At 39.4% G+C, this 24,180-nt stretch overlaps 1 protein-coding gene across 2 annotated transcripts in view; it reads right to left on the bottom strand.

The window, feature by feature from the left end:
• The window catches only part of ESYT2 (extended synaptotagmin 2), a 144,357-nt gene that overhangs the window by 13,782 nt on the left and 106,395 nt on the right, over positions 1-24,180 (bottom strand). The window contains exons 8-15 of one of the 2 annotated variants that reach the window (XM_065400105.1): positions 21,805-21,925; positions 20,377-20,553; positions 19,551-19,633; positions 18,245-18,293; positions 17,348-17,437; positions 13,607-13,702; positions 6,920-6,982; positions 3,139-3,213 (exon numbers count right to left, since the gene is read on the bottom strand). In XM_065400105.1, coding sequence (XP_065256177.1) covers positions 3,139-3,213; positions 6,920-6,982; positions 13,607-13,702; positions 17,348-17,437; positions 18,245-18,293; positions 19,551-19,633; positions 20,377-20,553; positions 21,805-21,925 — 754 coding nt within the window. The remainder of the gene's footprint in view (positions 1-3,138; positions 3,214-6,919; positions 6,983-13,606; positions 13,703-17,347; positions 17,438-18,244; positions 18,294-19,550; positions 19,634-20,376; positions 20,554-21,804; positions 21,926-24,180) is intronic. The other variant, XM_065400106.1, reaches the window with a different exon arrangement.

Genomic DNA, 24,180 nt, shown 5'->3' with positions numbered 1-24,180 from the left:
CTTTGTGACAGATCCTTTAGAACTTTCCATGGAATGTTCCGTGTTTAGAACATTCCGTGGAAAGGAAAAGCCTTGGAGATTTTCTGAAAGGCTTAGTTCTGTCAAGGTAGAACGCTAGTGCGCGTCTGACGTCTAGAGTACGTAGTACAGCATCTTCTGCCCTCTCGTGAGGTTAGGGAAAGAAAGCAGGGAGATGGATTGGCTGGTTTATGTGGAAGGAGGATGATATTTTGGATGTGGTCTCAAGGTGGCCATGTCCTTATTGAATATGGTATATGGCGGACATGCCACGAGAGCCCCTATCTCACTGACATGACAGACCGATGTAATAGCGACTAAGAATGCTACGTTCATTAATAGGTGTGTCAGTGAACACGTTGGTAAGGGTTCAAATGGAGACCCAGTGAGGCACCATAATATCAGATTCAAGTTCCAAGGTGGCGTGGGTGCACATTCTTCAGGGTAAACATTCTGAATGCCCATAAGGAAGCATTTGGTAATTGGATGCGCAAATAGTGATGCCTTGTCGATCTCATGATGCTGCAAGATGTACTTTGAGCGAGCTAATAGATAACCCTGAGTTTTTTAGCTCCATGATATAGTCCAATATCAAGGGGAGAGATGTGGAAATTGCGGTAACATGTGGAGAATCTCTTCCACTTCTGAAGGTAAGTCTTGCATGTGGTTGTCCTCCTACTGTTTAGTAACACGTGCTTAACCTATTCTGAGCAGGCTAATTCATCATGATCGAACCACGTAGGAGCCTTGCCTTCAGCTGAAGTCTCTCCAGGTTTTGGTGGTGAACCTGTCCAGTGTTCTGTGAGAGGAGGTCCGTCTAGAGTGGTAGAGTGCATGATGCACATACTGCCATCTGCAGCAGGTAAGAGTACCAAGTCTGTCTTGGTCACGTTGGGGCTATCAGTATGACCTTCACTTTGTTGGTATGTATTTTGTGCATCAGCATCACCCTCAATAGAAGTCGTATTAGTGGAACTATGTAAAGAAGTGGTGCTTCCCATTTGAGGAGGAAGACATCCCCTAGTGATCGGGGTCCCAGGCAGGCTCTCGAGCAGAACTGTGGGCATTTGAAATTTTATGATGTCACAAAGAGGTTGATGGATGGGTGGCCCCAAAGTTGAAATATGTTTTGGAGGACTACTTTGTTCAGTTCCCATTCATGATCGCGCGAGAATTCTCTGCTCAATATGTCCGTTGTAGTGTTCTGACAGCCTGGAAGGTAGGAGGCTGAGATGTTGATATTGTGTTGAATGCACCAATTCCTCAGGTTCATGGCCTCGGTTCATAGGTACTGGGGGGCCTGCTGCAATGCTTTCTATAGGTGGCCCAGGGGTCCCAGGCCACTGCATGGGGAATGGCATGGTTGGGCCATCCATGGGTGCCCATACCATGGCTGTATGTCCTGTCTATATTGAGGCCTCGCTCTTAGAGGTCCAGAGGTTGGCGTTTGTCAGTTGTGAGGAATGTTGTGAAGAAAAAAACACCCTCTTCCTCATTATCTTCCTCCTCACTGGAGAATGGAGGTGCTATTGGTGATATAGGCTATTCTGGTACCGTGCGCACCAGAGAGCCGTTGGTGCCAAAAAGTGATGATGCTGGCATGAACGATACTAATATGTCCTTATGATGGAGAAGGTGACACAGTACTGATGGTTTCGGCGCCAAAGTGATTGATGTCGATGGATCCAGCGGTGCAGTCGACGGTGCTGATGGATTTGGCAGCAATTTGGTCGGTGCCGATGGCATCACTATTGAAGAGTTGGTCGGTGCCGATGAAGCTGATGGGGCAGGCAATGGTGGCATAGCCTGTGTTGGCAGTTTCATCTCCTTAAGCGGTGTTGCTGGTGCCACTATGGAGGCGGTAGGCTTACTCCGGCCTCTCGTCTCTGTGCCTGGGTGCTGGGAATTGGCAGAAGCCACGGTGCAGGTGGTGCTGGAGGATACCGGTGCCTCATAGGTACTTAGCTGCAGTGCGTTCAGTACCGAGGAGAGCGATCTGGCTGGAGACCGCTTGGTTTTTGATCGGCTCTCTCTGAGGAGAAGTTGCTGCTTGATTCCTCGTTGATTTTTTGGAGGAGTAAGTCTTCCTCTGAGCAGAAGGTGAGGTCTCCAGGGATCTTTGTACAGAGGGGGTCTGCTGCCCAGGGTCGGATGCCAGGCACAAAGGTGACTCCATAAAGATGATTTTGAGGCGCATATCCCTGTCCCTCCTAGCTTGAGCCTTCAGGTTGCTATAGTGAGCGCATTTCTGAGGAATGTGCGACTCACCCAAGTAGCGGAAGCAGCGTAAGTGTCGGTCTGACATGGGCATGGCATCCTGGCATGACAGACAGTGCTTAAATCCTGGTAAACCAGGCATAACTGAAAAAGTAACAGTTCATTTCAGGTATAGACACTAAAACGGTCTATGAAAAAGAAAAATATTTTTTTTAAAACTAAAGCAGAAGAAAGGAAAGGAGGCAAGTAACTGACTATTAACTATTTTAACACGAAAACAAGCTAATGTTGTGACACTTCTGGGAGCTCCATCTCTGGCCGAGGAAGGAAGGAACTGAGGGGCTCAGGTCATGTGTGCTTGATGAGGCGCCACGAGACGGGAACAGTGTATATGTGACCCAGATGGCACTGCTGCTGAAATTCTCCAATCAACAACACAGGGATGCACCAACACCTGAAGTGGAGCACCCACAGGGACATCACTCGAAAAAGAACAGGTAGTTCTGATGATTGTTATTTATTTATATTACCATAGCGCTGAGGAGCCCTAGTCATGGACAAGGACTCCACTGTATTAGGTACTGTACAAACACAGACCAAAAAGGCAATCTCTGCCCCAAAGAGTTTATAGCCTATGTTCATGTTCATTCAGTCTCTGGCCTCTCTGCTGAGAATGCCAGTAAGGATGCTAATTAGTGCCAATTGTGGGGGTGGTTTTTGGTTAGTTGGATAACTGGACATTGGACTGAGTTCACCAGCTCATTTCAGATAGATAAGACTTTAAATTGATTTTTGGTTACAACTTGCACTAGGGGCTAAAGGCTTGGTAGTCCACTGCCAAGCACATATACTTAAGGACCCAAATGTCTCCGAAAGAGCTAAGTGTTGAGAACAGTAGCTTACCTTACTTTCCTGTGCCTTGTGTCCAACTGACAATAAGACAAGAGGGTTGGGGTTGCTGTTTATCTTCTTTCCTGACTGATAAAGAGGAGAAAGCATACATTTCATCTTTAGAATACGCTGTTACATTTCCCTCTACTTCAATTTCACTCCAGTATTTAATACCCCTCAGCCTTTGAATCCACTCTGTTTTTTTAAATATCAAAATTGTATTCACTCTGCTATATGCATTTTTACTATCCTCAGTATTTAACAGAAAGCATGATCTGCACACATTTACATGGTTGGTGGCTTCTTTAGCTGCTTAACATAGAGCAATGATACAGACTCACCCATCCATAGTAGACTAGTTTAAGAACAGTGCTACAAGCAAGTTGGAGTTTCAGAGTCCTTCCAACTGTTGTTCTCTTGCTACCCTTTGAATGAAACTGTTTGGAAAAGTGCAACCTCCCAACCTTGTAATGAGCATTACAACTGACAGAGTGTCATCAGAACAGTAAAATGAATGTTGTGGTTAGCATGCCGATGGAAGATATGGAGAAAGTGCCAACTCAGGAAGCTTACTTTATGTACAATGCTATAGTATAATTAAACTGGATTTAATACCAGGTCATCATCACTTCTCCTTTTTGGATGGGAAGAATGAAGATGCACTGTAATGTACCTGATTGGTAAACTATAGAAATACCTAATACTCTTTATTAGAGAATCAGCCAACTCCCATATCTGAGCCTAGCTCACAGCTGCATAGCATTAGATCAAACTGTAAAAATAAACATTAATTTAGAATCAAACCATATAAAATAGAAATATTTCTAACCATGTATTTCCATAACACATTTTAGATTGGCCGATCAAATAAAAATTTAAGCCAGAGAGAAAAGTTAGACATAAACATTAATCATCTAAAGAAGTTGTTAATGCTATTTAAGAAAACAATATACAAGGTTAATTTATTTTAGATTTTACCCAAAAAAGATTAATGAGATTAGACATAAATTAAACAGAAAAGTTAGTTGAGCCCTACTTAAAACATGTAAGGTCATAAGAACGTACTTTATGATTGAATCACTACTCTTGTTTTGAACTTCTTAAGTATTAAGAATCAGTTCATGTCTCATATTAATCTTCTACATCTAATATTTCCAATAATATGACATGATTCTTATCAGATACATTTTGCTTATTGTCAGAATTTCCTTTAAAGCACAATGTTAAAGGAGTATTCCTCTCATGGACAAATGCTCAATTTCTGTTTTTAAACTTTAAATATTTAGTCCCACCCAAAATAGCTGTAAGTGTTCAGGGAATACAATGAAAATAAGATTAAAATCCATCAACATAGTTAAAGAATGCTATCTGCAGACTTAAATAAGGAAGATTTATTTTGAATTTTTTTTGTTTCACAAAATGTTGCCTAAAAATGTCTTTTCTTTGTATAAAGATGTACATAACAATAGAGGCATTAGCAAAAATTCCTATAACTAATACTGACTACACAGTGGCTTTATGTAATCATTTTAGTCCTAATGAAATAAATGATATTGTGCGCACCCAGCCACCCACTTGCCTCCATAATATATGCCTTTGGCAGGTTGAATTTACTGGTCACTGGACATGTCAGCATCTAAACTTGCAAACTGCTATTTCAACAAGTTTTTTCCAATTTCCACCTTATATTCATGCTGTTCTCAAGTTATTCTCTAAATCTAATCCCTGGATTTTACATGCAATATATCTGGGCATAACATAATCTGTGTGTGTTTATGTATTTATTGAGGGTAGGGATAGGATACAGAGGGACCTAGACAAATTAGAGGATTGGGCCAAAAGAAACCTGATGAGGTTCAACAAGGACAAGTGCAGAGTCCTGCACTTAGGACAGAAGAATCCCATGCACTGCTACAGACTAGGGACCGAATGGCTAGGCAGCAGTTCTGCAGAAAAAGGACCTAGGGGTTACAGTGGATGAGAAGCTGGATATGAGTCAACCGTGTGCCCTTGTTGCCAAGAAGGCTAACTGCATTTTGGGCTGTATAAGGGGCATTGCCAGCAGATCGAGGGACGTGATCATTCCCCTCTATTCAACATTGGTGAGGTCTCATCCGGAGTACTGTGTCCAGTTTTGGGCCCCACACTACAAGAAGGATGTGGAAAAATTGGAAAGAGTCCAGCGGAGGGCAAAAAAAATTATTAGGGGGCTGGAGCACATGACTTATGAGGAGAGGCTGAGGGAACTGGGATTGTTTAGTCTGCAGAAGAGAAGAATGAGGGGGGATTTGATAGCTGCTTTCAACTACCTGAAAGGGGGTTCCAAAGAGGATGGATTTAGACTGTTCTCAGTGGTACCAGATGACAGAACAAGGAGTAATGGTCTCAAGTTGCAGTGGGGGAGGTTTAGGTTGGATATTAGGAAAAACTTTTTCATTAGGAGGGTGGTGAAACACTGGAATGGGTTATCTAGGGAGGTGGTGGAATCTCCTTCCTTAGAGATTTTTAAGGTCAGGCTTGACAAAGCCCTGGCTGGGATGATTTAGTTGGGAATTGGTCCTGCTTTGAGCAGGGGGGTGGACTAGATAACCTCCTGAGGTCCCTTCCAACCCTAATATTTTATGATTCTATGATCCAAAGAATTTTTATAAAAATCAAATAAAGGAAAAGAACATTCTAAATGCATTATTTTTTAAACTTTCATGTGGTTTGAGCATTGGCCTGCTAAACCCAGGGTTGTGAGTTCAGTCCTTGAGGGGGCCACTTAGGGATCTGGGGCAAAATCAGTACTTGGTCCTGCTAGTGAAGGCAGAGGGCTGGACTCAATGACCTTTTGGGGTCCCTTCCAGTTCTATGAGATAGGTATCTCTCTCTCTCTCTCTCTCTCTAGATATACACACATTCAGAATATATTTAAAGTGTATTGATTCAATATTAATTCAAGATTGACATGCAACTCCTCAATAGAGAAAATTAGTATTTAAAGTTTTCTATTTTTTAGATCAGTCACTAAAGCAGAGATTCTTAAAGATTTCAGAAATTAACAAAAGAGAGACTACTTTTCATATCATGGTGTCAATGAACATAGTTTTTAAGAACCTGTATATGTAAGTCTTATAATGAGGTGGAGCTCAGTTCTGATATATCTCCTTAAGGCTTTGATTCTCCAGTGAGAATACTCATATGCTTAGCTTTAAGCAAGTACTTTGTTGGGTTGGGACGAGAGTGATCAACATCTTGCAAGACTGAGCCCTGGATGGAAACTGACAGCTTCTAGGAAAAACATCCAACTGAAAATGTATCTTAGAAACCCAACAGGACTAAAATATTGTGTTTATTACCTATTTCTGAATGAGTAACCAAGTCTTATTTGGCATGTGGGGGGTGTCAGCTTTGTTAATGAAGTATTACACCTCTACCTCGATATAATACTGTCCTCGGGATCCGCCGGAGTGCGCAGCCCCACCCCCCCGGAGCACTGCTTTACCATGTTATATCCAAATTCATGTTAGATCGGGTCGTGTTAGATCGGGGTAGAGGTGTACTTTAAATCAGAATTCTAAAGCTGACTATGCATCATTTAGTTGATTTAGAGCCTAAATTCTCACAGACCAAAATACTTTCTTTGTCTTGACCATGTCATTTACTTCTTGGTGCTAGGAATTAAATATTCTGGCACTAACTGCATTGCTGACAATAGAAATTCCATCCACTGTTGCAGAGACATGTTGCAGACATTTGTGTGCTTTCAATTAACTTTGTGACCTTAAATGGAAAACTGTATTAGTTTTACCTTTAGGGCTTTCTGAACAGCAGCCTTCTTCAAGCCATCAGGGTTAAAGTTTAATGGATTATTCTTTTAAGTCAGAAGAAAACATATGAAGGGTTAATAAGTCATGCAATGAAGCGATTCCACTAGGTAAATTAATTAATGACATGACACAAACAAACAAAAAATCCCCCCAAAACAATGAAGCAACAATAACCAAGCAGAAGTTACTTCAAAATAGCCCAATAAAGTCTTTTGTTCTTCTCTCCTCTTCTACTACAAGTATTCTGCTTTTAAAATACACTCATTTTCTTTCTATCCTTTTATATTCTCCTGTATCATTTCTGTTGATATACAAAAAGGCACCAAGGTTTACTAAAAGGATTATATGGGGCACTGCTTTTCCCAAAAGCCCTTTTATACATTGCTCTTTCCTATTATGGGAAAGTATGTTTTCTGAAATACCACAACACAGAAGCTGACACGAAGAAAGATAAATCAAATGGGGATGCGAGAGAACTTACTTTTATGGGAAAATAAATATATGATTATTCCAGATATTAGTAAGGCTTAGTCCATTGTAAACGTAAGCATTTTCATCTTCTTTTCTTGGTCTTCTTTTTCTTTTCCAACAGACCAATGCAAATACCTTGCATGCTACTAGGAATGCAACATATTTGACTAGTTTGAACTGAGGATGTGCAAATCTATCAGCAATAGAAATCTGAGCAGATTTAAGAAATGACAATTCAGCCCTCTGACCATTTTCCACTAACTAAACAAGGTTTCTCATTTTACTTCATTAATAGTCATATTATCCTTGAAGTGATGCATGCAAACTGTAAAACATTAAGGGAAATTTGCATTGCCACCAACTCAGGAGGGGGTAATTTTAGGAATTAAGTAAAGGATTTTTAAATAAAGGAAACAAAAGCTTTCCAGGATTTTGTATCATCCTATTGATTTTCAAGCACAATTTCCCATTGATTGCAATGGGGAGTTCTGCTTAAAAAGCTGTGGCATGTGGCAGCCCAGGAATTAGCACTAGCAGCTCTTCAAACATGTCACACTTAAGACAGGAAGCAATGCTACCAGTACTTTGCCAAGAGAAAATCTTTCTAAAATTCAAATGCACTGTTGACTAAAATTAAGTGTCAGTTCTTTCTGAAAAGAAGAAAAACAAATTCTTTAATATTCTTGTTGTGACGTCATTAGCCATATCCTGGCTTAGGAGAGCATGTACTATAGTATTCCTGGCATTCAGTTTAGAAGTTTGTGTTTCAGTATGAATAGATTTCAGAGTGGTAGCTGTGTTAGTCTGTATCAGCAAAAAGAACGAGAAGTACTTGTGGCACCTTAGAGACTAACAAATTTATTTGGGCATAAGCTTTCATGGGCTAAAACCCGCTTCATCAGATGCAAGCAGTGGAAAATACAGTAGGAAAATATATACAGAGAACATGAAAAAATGGGGGTTGCCATACCAACTCTAATGAGACTAATTGATTAAGGTGGGCTAGCATCAGCAGGAGAAAAAAAAAAACTTTTGTAGTGATAATGAGGATGGCCCATTTCAAACAGTTGACAAGAAGATGTGAGTAACCGTAGGGGAAATCCACCCATTCCAAATCGCTGCAACTTGCCTACTATCAGACCCTCGCTGTGCAGTCTCCCTCACCCTAGCTGGAGGTCAACTAATGCCTTGAACCATGACAACTAATTACTCCCGTGTCTGTGGTCTCAAGTGGGGTTCCAGAAACTTCTAAAGCTCTGAGAGCATCCTTTGGTGATCTATAGAAGATAGTGACCTTGCAACAGTTGTATTAAACTCGGTGCGACTGGTACATGATCTGTACAAAGTAAAAATCTAAAGGCAGACATATTTGCAACCCAGTACTCTGAGCTAAGAAGGACAGTGCATATCAATACTAATGATGGGTACTTTTGAAAATTTTACCCACTAAGTTACTTATAAGCGGAGTCACATTTTCGTAAGTGTCTTGGGCACCTAAGGCACTTTTGAAAAGGGATTTAGGGTCGTTAGTCACCTAGCTCCTTTTGTAGATTTTATCCAGTGACTAAAAGGGAGATATACCTGGAAGAGATGTCCTATGTGAAGTCACACACTAAAATCTAAAAAGAAGCAATAAAAATAGAAGCTTTTGGCCTAAATTTAGCATTAATATTTCCTTTACATCTTTTTTTAAGGTTGTAGAATAATTTTTATTGAAGAAAACACCAATTACCTTGAAATTCTATTACCAAGAAAATATACTATAGTATGTTTTTATGCTTAGGACACCTACATACCATGCCTTTTTCTTTGTAAATTTAGATATTTAATTGTATTTTAAATTTTATTAGATGAAGTGTAAATATTTACATATGGTTCATATGATTTGGTATTTGAACCTTAAACAGAAGGATATTAATTGAAAGGACCAGGCAAACAGCTCTTTTGGTCCATCACCATTGTGTTTGGCTTAGATCAAATAAGAGACCACCAGCAACACTTTAATCTGCACATCCTCGTAGGCTTATTCAGCTCTCTCTGGCTCAGGAACTCTGAACCTGAATATACACATGGCTTCCAATCTCTAGTTGTTTATAGCAGTGCATGTACTTAAAAGTGTGTGTGCAGTGTAGCTACAGCCGTGTCCATCCTAGAATATTACAGAGACAAAGTGGGTGAGTAATATCTTTTATTGGACCAACTTCTTTTGGTCTTCTTCAAAAGAAGTTGGTCCATTAAAAGATATTACCTCACCCACCTTGTCTGTTTAAAGATTGTTAGTCAAAATACAAGACTATTCAAATTCAAAGGCAGCCATCAGTTTTCAGTGAACCCTACAGCGTTCAATGCAAGCACAAAGTACTTCAGTCTATACTACCACTTATGTCAGTATAAGTTATGTTGCTCAGGGGTGTGACTAAGCCACCCCTCTGAGGGACATAAATTACACTAACCTAAGCGTCGGTGTGGACAGCTCTATGTCAATGGGAGAGCTTCTCCTGCCGACATAGCTGCTGCCGCTTGTTGAGGGTGGATTAATTAAGTCAATGGGAGAGCTTTCTCCCGTTGGTTTAGAGTGGCTCCACTAGAGAGCTTACAGTGGCACAGCTGCATCGGTGCTACTGTAAGCTCTCTAGTGTAGCCATAGCCTTAGTAAGTGATGGTCTCCACTAAATGGGGCCATTGCTGGCTAACAAAGACTATTTGAAATAGAGAAAAGGAATTGGAATTGGCATAACAAGGAACATAATGGTGTGAAATAGAATTTACAAGGGACTTTGGAATTTGGGGAGCACAAAGAGCTACAAAGAACTTTTTATCGAAAGCTGAACCAGGTGAGGGAAGATTGCAAGTTCTCATAAATACTGCTACATCTCATTGTAAGAGCGTGACAAAGGAGGTTGGTTGTAATGATTTATTATAGTTTCATTTCTCTGGTACTAAAAGTCAACATTTCATCCACAGTATGCTGATACTGTATGTATTTTATTACTCCATGAATCTAACAATCTAAGTAAAAGCTCTTACTATTTAATAACCTACACATCTTGAGTTTCTTATCATAGAACATAATTTACTTACCAGATATTTTGTAATAATAAATGAAATTTTAAAACTCTAAAATGCAATAAAAAGGTAGCACAAAAACAAACACACACTGGTTGAAACCATGCAGCAAAACAAATGGCATGCTCTGTCATTCCACTATAGAGTCAGTGGCTTTAGTAGAACTAATCCACACTCTGGCAAGTAAATAAAATAAACATATATATAACACCAGAGAACTCACAAATAGTGCTCTATAGAGTGAGGTAGTGTTTTCACAAAAGACTAGTCCCGATGCTCTCCTCTCTTTTAAGTAGCCACACCCAAAGTTTCCCTCGTAGATACTCTTAGGAAGATGGAAATGGAAGGAGAAAGAGAGTGATGGGATTGTGGCAGAATGAATGCACAAGCAGCTTTACTATATAGGAAAGTTAAGGAAAACAGTCAAAAGATTCCAGAATAACTGCAAGATGTAACATATAAGTAAATGTTTCCCCATCATATAACTTTTCATCAAGTAATCCCACTTCTTTAGCACTGGGTATTTCAATTATATAAGTACACTGTACTTGTATAGTACAGTAACCATGAGAGGATCCCTCAGTGATCTTCAAACATTCTCCTGGTTTACCCTGGATATTCCACATTTATGTTTTAACATGACAAGTACTACTAAGTACGTGAAGAGCGACAAGCCCTCTTCTATGCCATTTCCAGTGTAAGATAGAACACATCTAACATCAGTCTTTGTGGAGTCTGAAAAGTTTAAGATCCTTTTCCTCAAATGCAATGCTTTGTAATTCACAATGGGAAGGCAATACCATGAACAAGCCATCTTTGAATGCAAAGGTGACATTTCTTTATAGAGACAGTTATGGCTAGAGATTGAAAAAAATATTGTTAATGGAAAGCCTTCTGACTCACTGTTAAAACTAAATGCCTCTGACTGGGATTACCTACATAAACAAAAACATGTGGGTCTGACACTAATGCCTTAGATCTGAAATGTACTACTGATCAAGGATGGCATAAGTAAACTTTCCCTGTTCCGCATCACTAACAGCTGTCAATGCCCCACCCCATAGCCCTCACCCCTGCACCCCAACCCTCTGCCTGAGCCCCTCCCACACCCCAAAGCCCTCATCACCAGCCCCACCCCAGAGCCCTCACATTTTTACATCATTTTAAAAAATATATATTGGCTTCCTAGGCAGGTGTGGGGGGGCAGGACTTGGACCTGTTCTGGGCACCACCAAAAATTATACAAACCTGCCATCCATGCATATAACAGCATTTTTAATATTTTCAGTTCTATTTTCTATTCCACTCCTTATGATCCTAAAATTTTGTTTGCTTTTTTGGCAACACTGCAGAACAAGCTGAGGTTATTGCTGAATTGTTGGCAGCAACACTCAGATCTTTTTCCTGAGTGGATAGCAATCCTCAAACTGCAATGCAGAAATGTCAGTCACATGCTCTGGACAGGCAGTATATAGAGAGTATCAGCCAGGGCCTATTTTCCTCGTTAATGGAGATTAAAGTTAACTAAAGAGAAGGCAGTCCTGTTTGTACTTGGGATAAAAATTCACATTATTCTAGTACTGAGGAATCAGTGTTCCCTATCAGATTACGCCTTAAGGTTTTAACACAATATAAAGATGAATGCTACAAACTCCTACACAGTGAGCTAAAAATATTGTCCCAAAGAGCAGGCAAATCTCAAATTTATTCCTAGATGTAAATTTTTTTTTTTTAAAGATTCAAATTCTAATCTGACCTTTTTGAGGGAAATCAGACTAAATTAGATGAAGCTATTGGATGTTTACAGGAAGCAGGAATATGAAGAAGTCAGAGTCAGAGTTGAGGCAGAGTCCCCAACAAGTGCCTGGCTACTTGCTGGGGAAGCTGCACTATTATGGAGAAGCAGAGCTTTAAGGAAAAGGGAAAAAGAGAAGTAATCTGTTTTGTTGTGTTTTACAATATTTTCTATACATACACACACTCAAAACTTTGAGTAAAACCCAGTAGTTGAACAATTATACACAACAGACAGTAAGGTACAATTTCTCAAAAACAAAAATAGATGGTAGACAAATACTTTCCTAAGTGCTGGAGTATTATAAAATAAAATTAAACTATATAGACAGATTCCAGAGACTTCCCGTTGAGTAAAAGGGGTAAATTCTATGCAGATTTATGCCCCATTCATTTCTACTCAAGTAACAAGGTAGCCTCAGTGTGCAAATCCACACATGAAGTTTCCCTTTATTGTCTATACAAACTAGCCACACAATTTCCAACCAATTGTTACTATATAAAAAATACAACCTATGCTAGAGTATTTATGAAATGACTTGTGAAATAGTGATGTTTGAGGAAGACAGGAATGGGGATGACTTATTCAGCATGTTTACAGTTACATTTGTCATCTTTCCGTTTAAGCCATATTTTAAGTGATGCTAATTTAAAAAAAATTATTAGTTGCATAATTTTTCACTTTTATAATATTTCCTTTTCTTGGTTTGAAAGCCTTATGGGGTTAATGTTTTAGCCAACATCATAGCTACAACCAGCTCAACTGCCCAATGGTATCCTTCACACTCCAACTTAAGATATCGTTCATTCTGTTCCTGTTATCGTTTACAAGTAGGAAAACCACTTCAGTAATCTGTGGCCAACTACAACATAACCAGCCCTTCCTACTCTTGGGCACCTTTATATATACAGGTTTAATTGAAACTAGTGCTCACAAATTTATTCTTCACTATGGAACAGCTCCTAAGCCCAAACATATATATGTCTGCTTGAACTCAAGGTAATGGGGGCTGTCCATTTCTCTTTTATAGGCTGGTCCATACTATTTTCTTTAGAAAATATTACATAATAAAATACGCAGTCTTGCCAAATCCATCAAAAGAGCATTCTTTTAAAAATTACCTTGATTAAACAGCAGACTTTATTAAATATAGTTAACTACATTGTACTAGTTTCTGAGAGACATGGACCATTACATTGTACACGTGAAAACATGAGCAAGAGTGGAAAACATGGCATGTGGGTTAGTGAAGCAGTGCGGCATACTATTAAGCAAGAAGTGCTAGAAGGAAGTAACGGCCACCCAAGGCATGGGCTACTATCACAATATGACTTACTGGTAGATTTCTTGCTGAATCCAAATAGAGAATAAGCAATGCAGAAGAAAGCCCATCATTGGCTTGGTCTTTATCAGCTTTAATGCTTGACAGCACCTAAAATTAAAGAATATATACTAAGTATGTTTCTATACATGGAAATAGTAATACGTTAGATCCATCCCTGATTATTTTTTCTTATGCACAAATACATCAAAACACTTGCTTATAAATAACAGTATTCATAATTAGCAAATCAAATAAAAATGTATATAGTGATAAAAGTTGTAATAAACAATATAGCTCATTTATAAGACAAATTACATCAAGTGTAAGATTAAATATGAGTTCCATCTTCTTGAAGGTCTTCAGATGATTTTATAGTATTGCACACATTACTTATGAACTCCAAACACTGCTTTTCCCATATACACCTCTACTTCAATATAACGCTGTCCTCAGGAGCCAAAAAATCTTACCGCATTATAGGTGAAACCGCGTTATATTGAACTTGCTTTGATCCACCGGAGTGTGCAGCCCCACCCCCCCGGAGCACTGCTTTACCGCGTTATATCCAAATTCGTGTTATATCGGGTCGTGTTATATCGAGGTAGCGGTGTATTTTCTCTGATGTCTAATATAGCTCCTAATTAAATTTGATTAAATAAAACAAATAGCCAGCAATTTTTGCTAAATGTAGCCTATTTATTAATACTCTATATAAGCAATCCACTGATAGCAAAACAGTCTCGACTGACAGGAGTTAGGAACTCATTTGTTTCTTACTTCCACATCAGAAGATGCACAAGTTTCTGCTGTTACCTTGGGAGGTAATTTTACATTTTGGTAGACAGTTCTTTTAGTATGTTGTTAAACACTCAAAAGCTAAATTGAATGGATTTCACGTAGTTATACCAACCTAATTTCCTAGGATAGGCCTGATTGCAATGTATTGGCAGTATTCCCATGATCATGCCTCTCTTATAGCAAACATGAGACACTTTGTATTAAGGAGCCTGAAAAACAGAATTTTTGTGGATTCCCAACTCATGGGGCATGTGGCATCTGTCATGTGACAATGGAGATAAATTTATAGCTTCATTAGTAAAGACTTTAGCCTTGAGTCTAAACCAGCTATTGTTCATTGTTAAGTAATCATAGGGTACAAATGCCACATTAACTACTTGTTTGCAATGTTGTTGTAGCCATGTTGGTTCCAGGATATTAGCGAGAAAAGGTGAGTGAGGTAATATCTTTTATTAGACCAACTTCTATTGGTGAAAGAGACAAGCTTTTGAGCCTCACGGAAGATGAGCTCTGTGTAGCTCGAAAGCTTCTCTCTCTCACCAACAGAACTTGGTCCAGTAAAAGATATTACCTCACCCACCTTGTCACATTAACTACTTAACTGTCTGTTATCAACCTAGTCCATTAACCTCCTAAATAGAAGAGTAATTCCTACCTTAACAGAGGAAAGTTGATATGTGTTGATCCAGACAAAATACTATCTTCAAAGAATGCTATTTTTAGATAAATACACCTGTCTTCTCTAAAGATTTTCTATAGATCCTGAGTTCCTTTCTTAAATTTTTTAGGACAAATTCTAAGCCTAAAATGTTTCAGATTCTAAACCTGATTTGAGATCAACTAATCAGCTCTCACTGTCAGTTTTAAGCATAACACTAAGGAAAGTAGCAGAGAATTCTCAGTGGAGAGCACTACCTTTTATTTTTTCCTCCTTTTGGAGGTCCACCAGAATTTGGTAAGTAGAAGGGTATGGTTTATTAAGATTAATTTTGTTTAGCATTTAGTTGACAATTTAGTATTGTTTTAGCTTTTGTTCCTTATGTAGTTTTATAATTATCATGGTTTTCTGGAGATTAACATTTGGCACAAGGTGAGACTGAACATAGTGGCTGTATGAAGGTTGGTTATTTGTGTTTTAAAACTTTTTGTATTCAATGTGCCTTGCTGCCATGGCAATAGGCTCTATAGATAACATTTTCAAAAACAGATTTAGACACCCATTTCCCATTGAAAGTTAGTGAAACTGAGGCACCTTTGAATATTTTACCCTGGATTAAATTAATAAATGAATATGGAAGTAAAAAGATAACAGGAATGGTGAAAGCCAATCATAAGAAAGCTTGTCTCGAGACCGAAAGGTAAATAACAGCTAACAGCTCTGCCAACAGGCTGGTCTTTCATAAAAAAAAAAAAAAGATTTGAACATGATGTTGAAGATTCAAGTTAGTGGGCATGATGCTCATCTTTACTTTGCAGTCAGTAGAGACCAAGACAAGTTGTTTACTAGCTAGTCATGATTAAACCACAAGGTTGTGGTGAGCATCAATTAACTCAATTCTTTGCAACCATGCTAATACATGATAAAATACTGTAGTAATATGATCCCAACAGAACTCCACTTAATCTGCAGCAATCTTGCGTCTCCGCAACTTCAGTCCAAGCTGCCTCCTGATAAGAGACTGTCAGTTTTAAGATTTTTTTACTATGTTTGGAGTTGGAAATAATGTATTTCCCCAGTGATTTTCTCCTTCTCTAGATGAAGATGTACCATTTCCCCCCTTTCTTTCTGATGTAGTAATAACAGATATTTTTATTTTTCTCTGTGCACCAGCATCAATGCCAAACTTGGCAGGAGTCTGTGAATAGCTTTCAATAATATTGGTTGTGGTAATTCATTCTAGAAAGTAGTCATTGCTCAAACTTTTTTTTTTTAATTTTAGTGTGTCACAAAGTTCTGGCTCTTTTCTGGTGATGAATGTTGGATTTAAAAAAGTTACATACAGGACAGTCTTCATCATTTTTTAAATGTTTTAGTAATAGTCAGTTTATTCACCTGAACAGATTGATAGTGTTTCTTTAATAATTACATAGGTAAAAATAGAAAAACAAATAGAAAGTGACTTGTTAACTCTAAGTGTATATGATAATTTATTAAAGTTTGCCAATGCAACCACAGATGGTTACATGAAACAGTGCAGTATTTACCCTCCTCAAGGGATATACAACACATCTGGAGACTTTGCCTTCAAGCTAGGCTCATTATTAACCAAGCTATGCCCATATGCTGCATAATTTAGGAACTGAGCACCATTAAACATATCTATTGTATCTGTTAAGAATTTCCATTGTGTCTAATATATCAGGATACTGAACACTCAAAATCCATAAATGTCTTTACATATTATATGCAGGGATCCTCGTGCAGTCTTCATATCTGTTTTTAAAAATATGTTCTTTAAAAAAAAGCTGAATGTTCAGCCTTTAAGGATTATTAGGAACTTTGAAGCTGTTACTATGGGTAGCTCTTTTAAAACTGAATTCCATCAGTGAGAAGTTTCTAACTAGCAATGTGTATTTAAAGATGATCTCATATTTCCACAAAGCTTCAAAACACTTTTAATTCACAAAAAATAGTTTAATTGCTATGTAAAAATAAATCCATAAAGAACTAAATTAGTTGCCTGGTGCTACAAGGCAACTAAATCTCACAAAGCTATTGTTTTCCTTTAACCACTGTCCCATGATCTTTAGTAATGTTGCTACAATGTCACAGATGCAGCTTGGGTCACAGACACATCTGACTGGTCTGAAAGGTTCTAAAGCTGTATCTACAGGAGTAACACAACAAGTTTTCCCAATCTTATTATATTTAGAGGACTGGCTCATTTAAAATTTTAACAAAAAAAGAAGAGGCAGTGTGATTAGGATAAAGGAACTTGCTTCAGACTTTAATACCTTGTCAAGATTCTCAGCAGTTGGCATCAATGTGAGCCATTCCAGTTTTAAGTGCAATTTTCCTTTGGAGACTTCATCCAAAGTGAACCACTGCAAACAAAGCAAATTAAGCAAAATGATAATAAATAGCTAAGAGTTCACCAATACATGAACAGCTATCATTACAATTGGCTAATTGATTTTTTTAAATTGTAAACTAGAATAAATCAAGTAGAGCTCTAATCTGCAGAGTCTGAAAGGTAAAAGGATTCAGAGATGTTATGTGCTCCATTACATAAATGACTAAGATATAATACAACTGGTCAGCTCCATAACATAAATTGGCCAGTCATGCAGTCCCAATTTCTTGCAGCACAAAATGCTGTAAATCATTGGAATAATTCTTCAAAAAATGTAAAAGAAGTCTGGGAATTACAAATACAATATAATGTTACAGTAAATCCATAAAACCGCTGTATGGCACAAAGTTCCACTCCATGATCAAAACCGTATAACAGGTGTTACTTTAATTAGTTTGACAGGTCTAATAGTACTTCATCTAGGCAAAAGAAACTATTCTACTGAGTTTTTGCTTTTTACAAAGACCAAATCACCAAAAATACGTCAATCCTTTTGATGCTTAATTCCTGCTTGCATATGCTGGCAACCTTAGGCACGGTGTGATAAAAGATGAAGGAAGGCTCTCTTCCTGCAACCTTCACTGATCCAAACCACTCACTCCTTTGTCTAATCCCAATGAAGTCTTTAACAACTATAATCCATGGGACCAGACCATGGGACATGCCACTTGAGTTCACTCATGTGTAAGGACTGCAGGACTGATTGCCGTGGGGGGAAAAAAGGGCAAACAAGTGAGTACACAGCAAGAGTTTTCCTATCAAAAAGTGACAGACTTACCTCATCTAGCAGGCGTTCCTTCTCAACTTCAGTTAGATCTATCATTAGACTAGAAGAACAAAAACACTTTAGAGGGGAATCACAAAGCCTAGCACGGGACTTGAAAAAACCATTTATCCTGGCAAGCATAATTTTGCAGCAGCATAGGCACCGACTCTGTGGGTACTCTGGAGCTGGAGCACACACGAAAAAAAAAAAAAGTGGGTGCTCAGCACCCACCAGCCACCTGCCGATCAGCTGTTCGGTGGTGGGCAGGAGGCACTCAGAGGAAGGGGCAGATTGAAGGGGGGGGGGTCTTGGAGCAGAGCAGGGGTGGAGCACCCACCAAGAAAAATGAAAGTCAGCACCTGTGTGCAGCAGGTTCCTTCTCAAGAGAGGAGCTGGGAGAAAAGTAGCAGACTGGCCAAGCACTGCTACTCCTTTAACATGGCAAAGGGAAGTCAGGGAGCCTTGTAAGAGGTAAGATGGCAGAATTATTTGAAGAAGGAGGGATGGAATCGATTGTGGGACAAAAAAATTTTTTGGTGGGGAGGTGCAGTGGATAAGCATTTTGTTGGGGAAGATATGGCAGTTCGGGGATTTTTCACACAGTCTATCAGGGTTAGTTCTTGGACAAGTAAAGTGTCAAGGATTTTTTTCAAACTCTGCTTACAATGAAAAAAAGGGCAGTTATTCTGTCATTTGAAGCTATCTTTACTTTGTCTGCAAGGAAATTATACACACACACACACACACACACACACACACACACACACACACACCCCGTAGGTTTGACTTTGCAATGCAATATCTATTTCCATCAAGCATTTAATTTTTTCAGTCCAGAGTTAGACATTTTTATAAGGAATATTTTGAAAATTACCTGGTGTACCATTTTTTATAACACTACTTTAAAACAATAATTTTATTGGAAACATTACCAACTTTTCTGTAAATGTTTCCATTTCTACACATTTTTGAAGTTTTAAATTGGAAGAGAAAAAGTATGTATCATCATAAACTTGTACAAAATGTTAGATTGCTTAAGAATTAATTCACTTCTTTTAAAGTGTTTTCGTATGCAAATAGAGATCAATTTTATCTACAAAATGGTACTCAACAGTAACATATATGTTTGGGATTCCAGAATACATATCCAGGGAATTAGGGAATTCTTCTATTTGCTTATTTACAATTTTTAAAAAAATACGTTATTTTTAAATTTTATTTTATAGCAAACCTTTATAGCAAGAAATTCCAGCTGAGTACTTCAGAACATTTCATTTCTTTGGCCATAGTTAACAATAGATATTCCTGTTGTATTTACCTTCCCAGAAAGTCATCTTTGTCTGGATCTTCATCAAAGAGCTCAATCTCCAGCTCCTGTCCAGGATGTTCATACACTAAGGCCTAGGAGTATAGTAGTAGTTAGCAGATAGACGGGTGAGATTACCTAGTCAGTATTACTATAGCAAAACAATCGTGAAAAATTATGAACCACTGTGCATTTGTCACCACACAAAGAAAATGCAATAATAAATATTTCATCTGAATTTGGGGACCGAGTCAACTATTTTAAAGTGATTTTAGCATCCAAATGCTGAAAACTAGATGCATTATAATGTATCAGTAACATTATCTAGAAATAACAGTGCTAGGATGAAGTTTTATACTTAACACAGCACTTCCTGGCTTTAGAAAGATTCACTTATTTTAATTAACTCTATATGTATGTTCCTGTAGATGGAAATATGTATGCTACTGCACTGTGATTTGGTTTAATATTCTATTTTTCTGTTAAATGTGATAAAAATCTCATGATTTATGTGTGATGATGGCAAAATTTAATGACAGATCTTCCCTTAAAGGAATGGGATGCATCTAGCCCACTCTGACATTCCTACTCTATATATTAATGTTTTGATAGTATGCCTAGAATTTGTCTTCAGAAATATTGGGACTAACCCCAGACTAAAGAAAGCTACACCTTAAATCAATAGACCATTTATGTATCAATAACTGGGATTTTAGCAGGAGACACATCCAGAAGTTTATCTGCAAAATCTCCCTAATATTTTCCACTGACCAGAACAAAGTGACTCATATTGGAGAACTATTTTAAATTGTGCAATGCAAACTCTGGCAGATTGTACCTCAAACACTTCATTCCACTTTGGATTGAGATTTTCTTTGATGACCTTGCTTTGGAAGATTTGGTTGCCAACACGAATGATTCCATAAGGATCTGACTTTCCCTTGACCATTCCCTTTAGGTAAGTATCTTTCCCTTCCAGATCCTGAGCTTCAATAAAGTGTATCCTTAGAACACCCTGAGAAAATGAAGAAGTGTTTACTTGGTGATCTAGAAATATATATCATCATTAATATTCTCAAAAGCAGTTTCTGTAAATCCTTTAAAAACATTCCATCACTATTTTGAGACTATATTTGTGTTTAATGTTGAATACGAGTTTGTATTTCCAAACATTTTATAGTAATAACTTTAATCTACAGTATCTGACTTCCTTCAGTTGAGGTCTTCAAAGACACGGTAATTAAAATGCTAATGGCACTTTTTGCAAACACAGGTGTCACAGAGTTGCTGGCTCCTTTAAGGGGAAGAGATGACAAAATCTATCTGTGATGGGCCTCTTTAAGGAGAACCAGCTCATCTCAGTCCACCTGCAAGTAATTAACCACCGAGATGACTGGCTGGCAGCTAAATGGCAAACAAGGACCAAGACCTGATAAAAGACTACCAGAACTCAGTTAGGGAGAGTTGGCCTAGAGAAAGACAACTTGTGAGGAGGCAAGCTCCCAGGGAAGAGAGCAGGAGAACTACCAGGGAAAGGAGCTTCAGGAGGGACCTCCCAGATAGCTGCAGGAGGCCAGACTGTGAAGAGCTGAGTGCTGCCTACAGAAGAGCTGAAGTCACAGCAGGGAAGGCCCTTGTTCCTAGGAAGGAATCAGCATTGATAGTGACTCCCGAGTAAAGGATCTGGACATGGGACTGATAGCAGGAGGGAATACTCCATCTGAGTCTAAGAAGCCTGGGTGAAGGTCTTTCTTGTGTCTGTGTTGAACTTCCCATTAATAAATGAGACCCTGAGAAGGGGGAGGGGGCTGGAGGCGGAGTGGCTGTTCGATTAATTAAAACCATGCTAAACTTACTGACAACCCATTGGGGGAAATTAAGGTAGAGCATCCCTGCAGCACCATACCTGCCAACAAATGCTATCATCTAAAATTAAATAGTACATTTTATTTGATTTTTTAATAAAAACACCCATCTGGGGCTTTGGTCTAAACATCTAACCATATTCTTTGGTTAGTGGAGGAAAAGGTTCTGCCAACGCAGAAGGTAATGGATTTGGTGTCACACTTACAGCTATAGTTTATAAACACTTATAAACTACTTATAAATGGAACCTCAATGTAAACAATATGACTGCAATCAGAGTAAGCTGTAATGTTTTATACACCCACACACGTATAGGTACCGGTATATCTTGAAAAACATCAATACTATACTCAATTGATATATTAATACCAATTTACTTTATAATACAAAAAGTGCTTACCTTTGGTATAGGGAACCGCAATTGGGCAATCTGTACTTCACTCACAAGAGGGACTGTGATTCGATTTGGAAGCACCAAGTAGTTGGATATTATATCCAACATTATGGTATCCGATAAACCACTGTTGGATAAAAAATATCAATTAATTAACAAGATAAAAGATCTTAAGGACATATTCATGAGACATTAACGTACTGTAGTTGCTTGAGCATGACCCCTTGCAATCATCTTCATAATAGAAGTTCTTAGCAGATCTAGAATTATCCTTAAAATACTAACATACTACAGGACAATAAGCAAAAATGCTGTAGTAAGCAAGGCTTTGGAGTGGAGCCTGGAGCTGGAGCAGCTCCGGAGCAGTGGAGCTGCAGGTTTTTGCCTGGAACTGGAGTGGAGCCGGAGCACAGCTCCAAAGCCCTGGTAGTAACACTACTTTAGGAGAGTAGGTTTTGAGTCCTTACTGAAGTTTAAAAGTATATGGGCAACATCCTCAGTGAGAAGGGAGTGGGCATTACATCTTACTCTTTTTTTCCCTCTTTATTGCATAGCACTGTACAGGAACTTTGTAACAATCAACATTTTGCCCTTTATATTGTTCACCAATTAAGCTGCATGTGTACATGCCAATTTTTTTGGCTACAGGGCACATTTTCTTCTGTGGAAATTGTATAGATTTTTCCCCTCTAATTTATCTGGATTTTAAGTAGGGCTTCACGTCTGTCACGGAGGTTGTAGAAGTCATGGATTCCATGACCTCCGTGACTTCTGCAGGGACCAGTGTGGCTGATCCCAGGGCCACCCAAGCAGCTGACTCTGGGACCAGCTACTCAGGTGAACCCTGGGGACAGTCACACCAGCCGCTGCTCCGGTGGCCCTCGACAGTGGTCCTGGGACAGCCGGTGAAGCCGTGATCCGCAGCTCCTGGCAGCGGACCCTGAGCAGCCGGCGGAAGCAGCTGCGATCTGCGGCCCTGGCAGCCAGGGGCGGCTCCAGGCACCAGCGCACCAAGCGTGTGCCTGGGGCGGCAAGCCACAGGGGGCGGCCTGCCAGTCGCTGTGAGGGCGGCAGTCAGGCTGCCTTCGGTGGCATGCCTGCGGGAGGCCTGCCAGTCCCGCGGTTTCGGCGGCAATTTGGCGGCGGGTACGCCGAAGTCGCGGGACCGGGGGACCTCCCACAGTCATGCCGCCAAAGGCTGCCTGACTGCTGTGCTTTGGGCGGCAAAATACATAGAGCCGCTCCTGCTGGCAGCTGCAGTCCACTGGCCCCGGCAGCGGTCCCCAGGTGATTAGTCAGAGCAGCCGTGGTCCGCGGTCCCCGGCAGCTGGTACTGCTGGCCCCGGACACCTCCCCATCCAGAAGTGGTCCCCCTCCATCCTCTACCCCACAAGATTTAATCACAGGTATTTTTAGTATAAGTCATGGATAGGATATAGCCGTGAATTTTTGTTTATTGCCTGTGACCTATCTATGACTTTTACTAAAAATACCCATGACTAAATTGTAGCCTTAATTTTAAGCCACCCAGCATTTTCACCCCATATGGCCACCAGGTGGAAGCAGCAGATGTAAAATAATGGAAAGGCCTAAGATTCTCTTGCTATACATTCTGCTTTTCCCTCAACAAGTGTAATTAATCCAGGGGTATGGAATGGCTTCCGTATGAGGAGAGATTAATAAGACTGGGACTTTTCAGCTTGGAAAAGAGACAGCTAAGGGGAGATATGATTGAGATCTATAAAATCATGACCGGAGTAGAGAAAGTAGATAAGGAAGTGTTGTTTACTACTTCTCATAACACAAGAACTAGGGGTCACCAAATGAAATTAATAGGCAGCATGTTTAAAAGAAATAAAAGACTTCACACAACGCACAGTCAACCTGTGGAACTCCTTGCCAGAGGATGTTGTGAAGGACAAGACCATAACAGGGTTCAAAAAAGAACTAGATAAATTCATCCTTCAATGGTTATTAGCCAGGATAGGCAGGAATGGGGTGTCCCTAGCCTCTGTTTGCCAGAAGCTGGGAATGAGCGACTGGGGATGGATCACTTGATGATTACCTGTTCTGTTCATTCCCTCTGGGGCACTTGGCACTGGCCACTGTCGGAAGACAGGATACTGAGCTAGATGGACCTTTGGTCTGACCCAGTAGGGCCATTCTTATGTTCTTATGCCTCTCACCATCATCATCCAGGAAAAAAGGCTACTGAATAAAGTATAAGGTCTGTTACCTCCATTACATATTGATGAGGCAGATGTTCACCGTTGTGCATTTTAGTTTTTAAATGTGACTATTTTAATCATTCAACTCTGCTTTGGAAAGCTAGGCTGTGTTGTACTGTTACAAAACAAGCTATCTTTTTGCATGCATTCAAAG

This window comes from Emys orbicularis, chromosome 2 (genome assembly GCF_028017835.1).
Source record: "Emys orbicularis isolate rEmyOrb1 chromosome 2, rEmyOrb1.hap1, whole genome shotgun sequence".
In the NCBI taxonomy this organism is placed as follows: Eukaryota; Metazoa; Chordata; order Testudines; family Emydidae; genus Emys; species Emys orbicularis.
The sequence above is the reverse complement of the archived record's forward strand: the minus strand, read 5'-3'. Positions and strand labels throughout refer to the sequence as shown.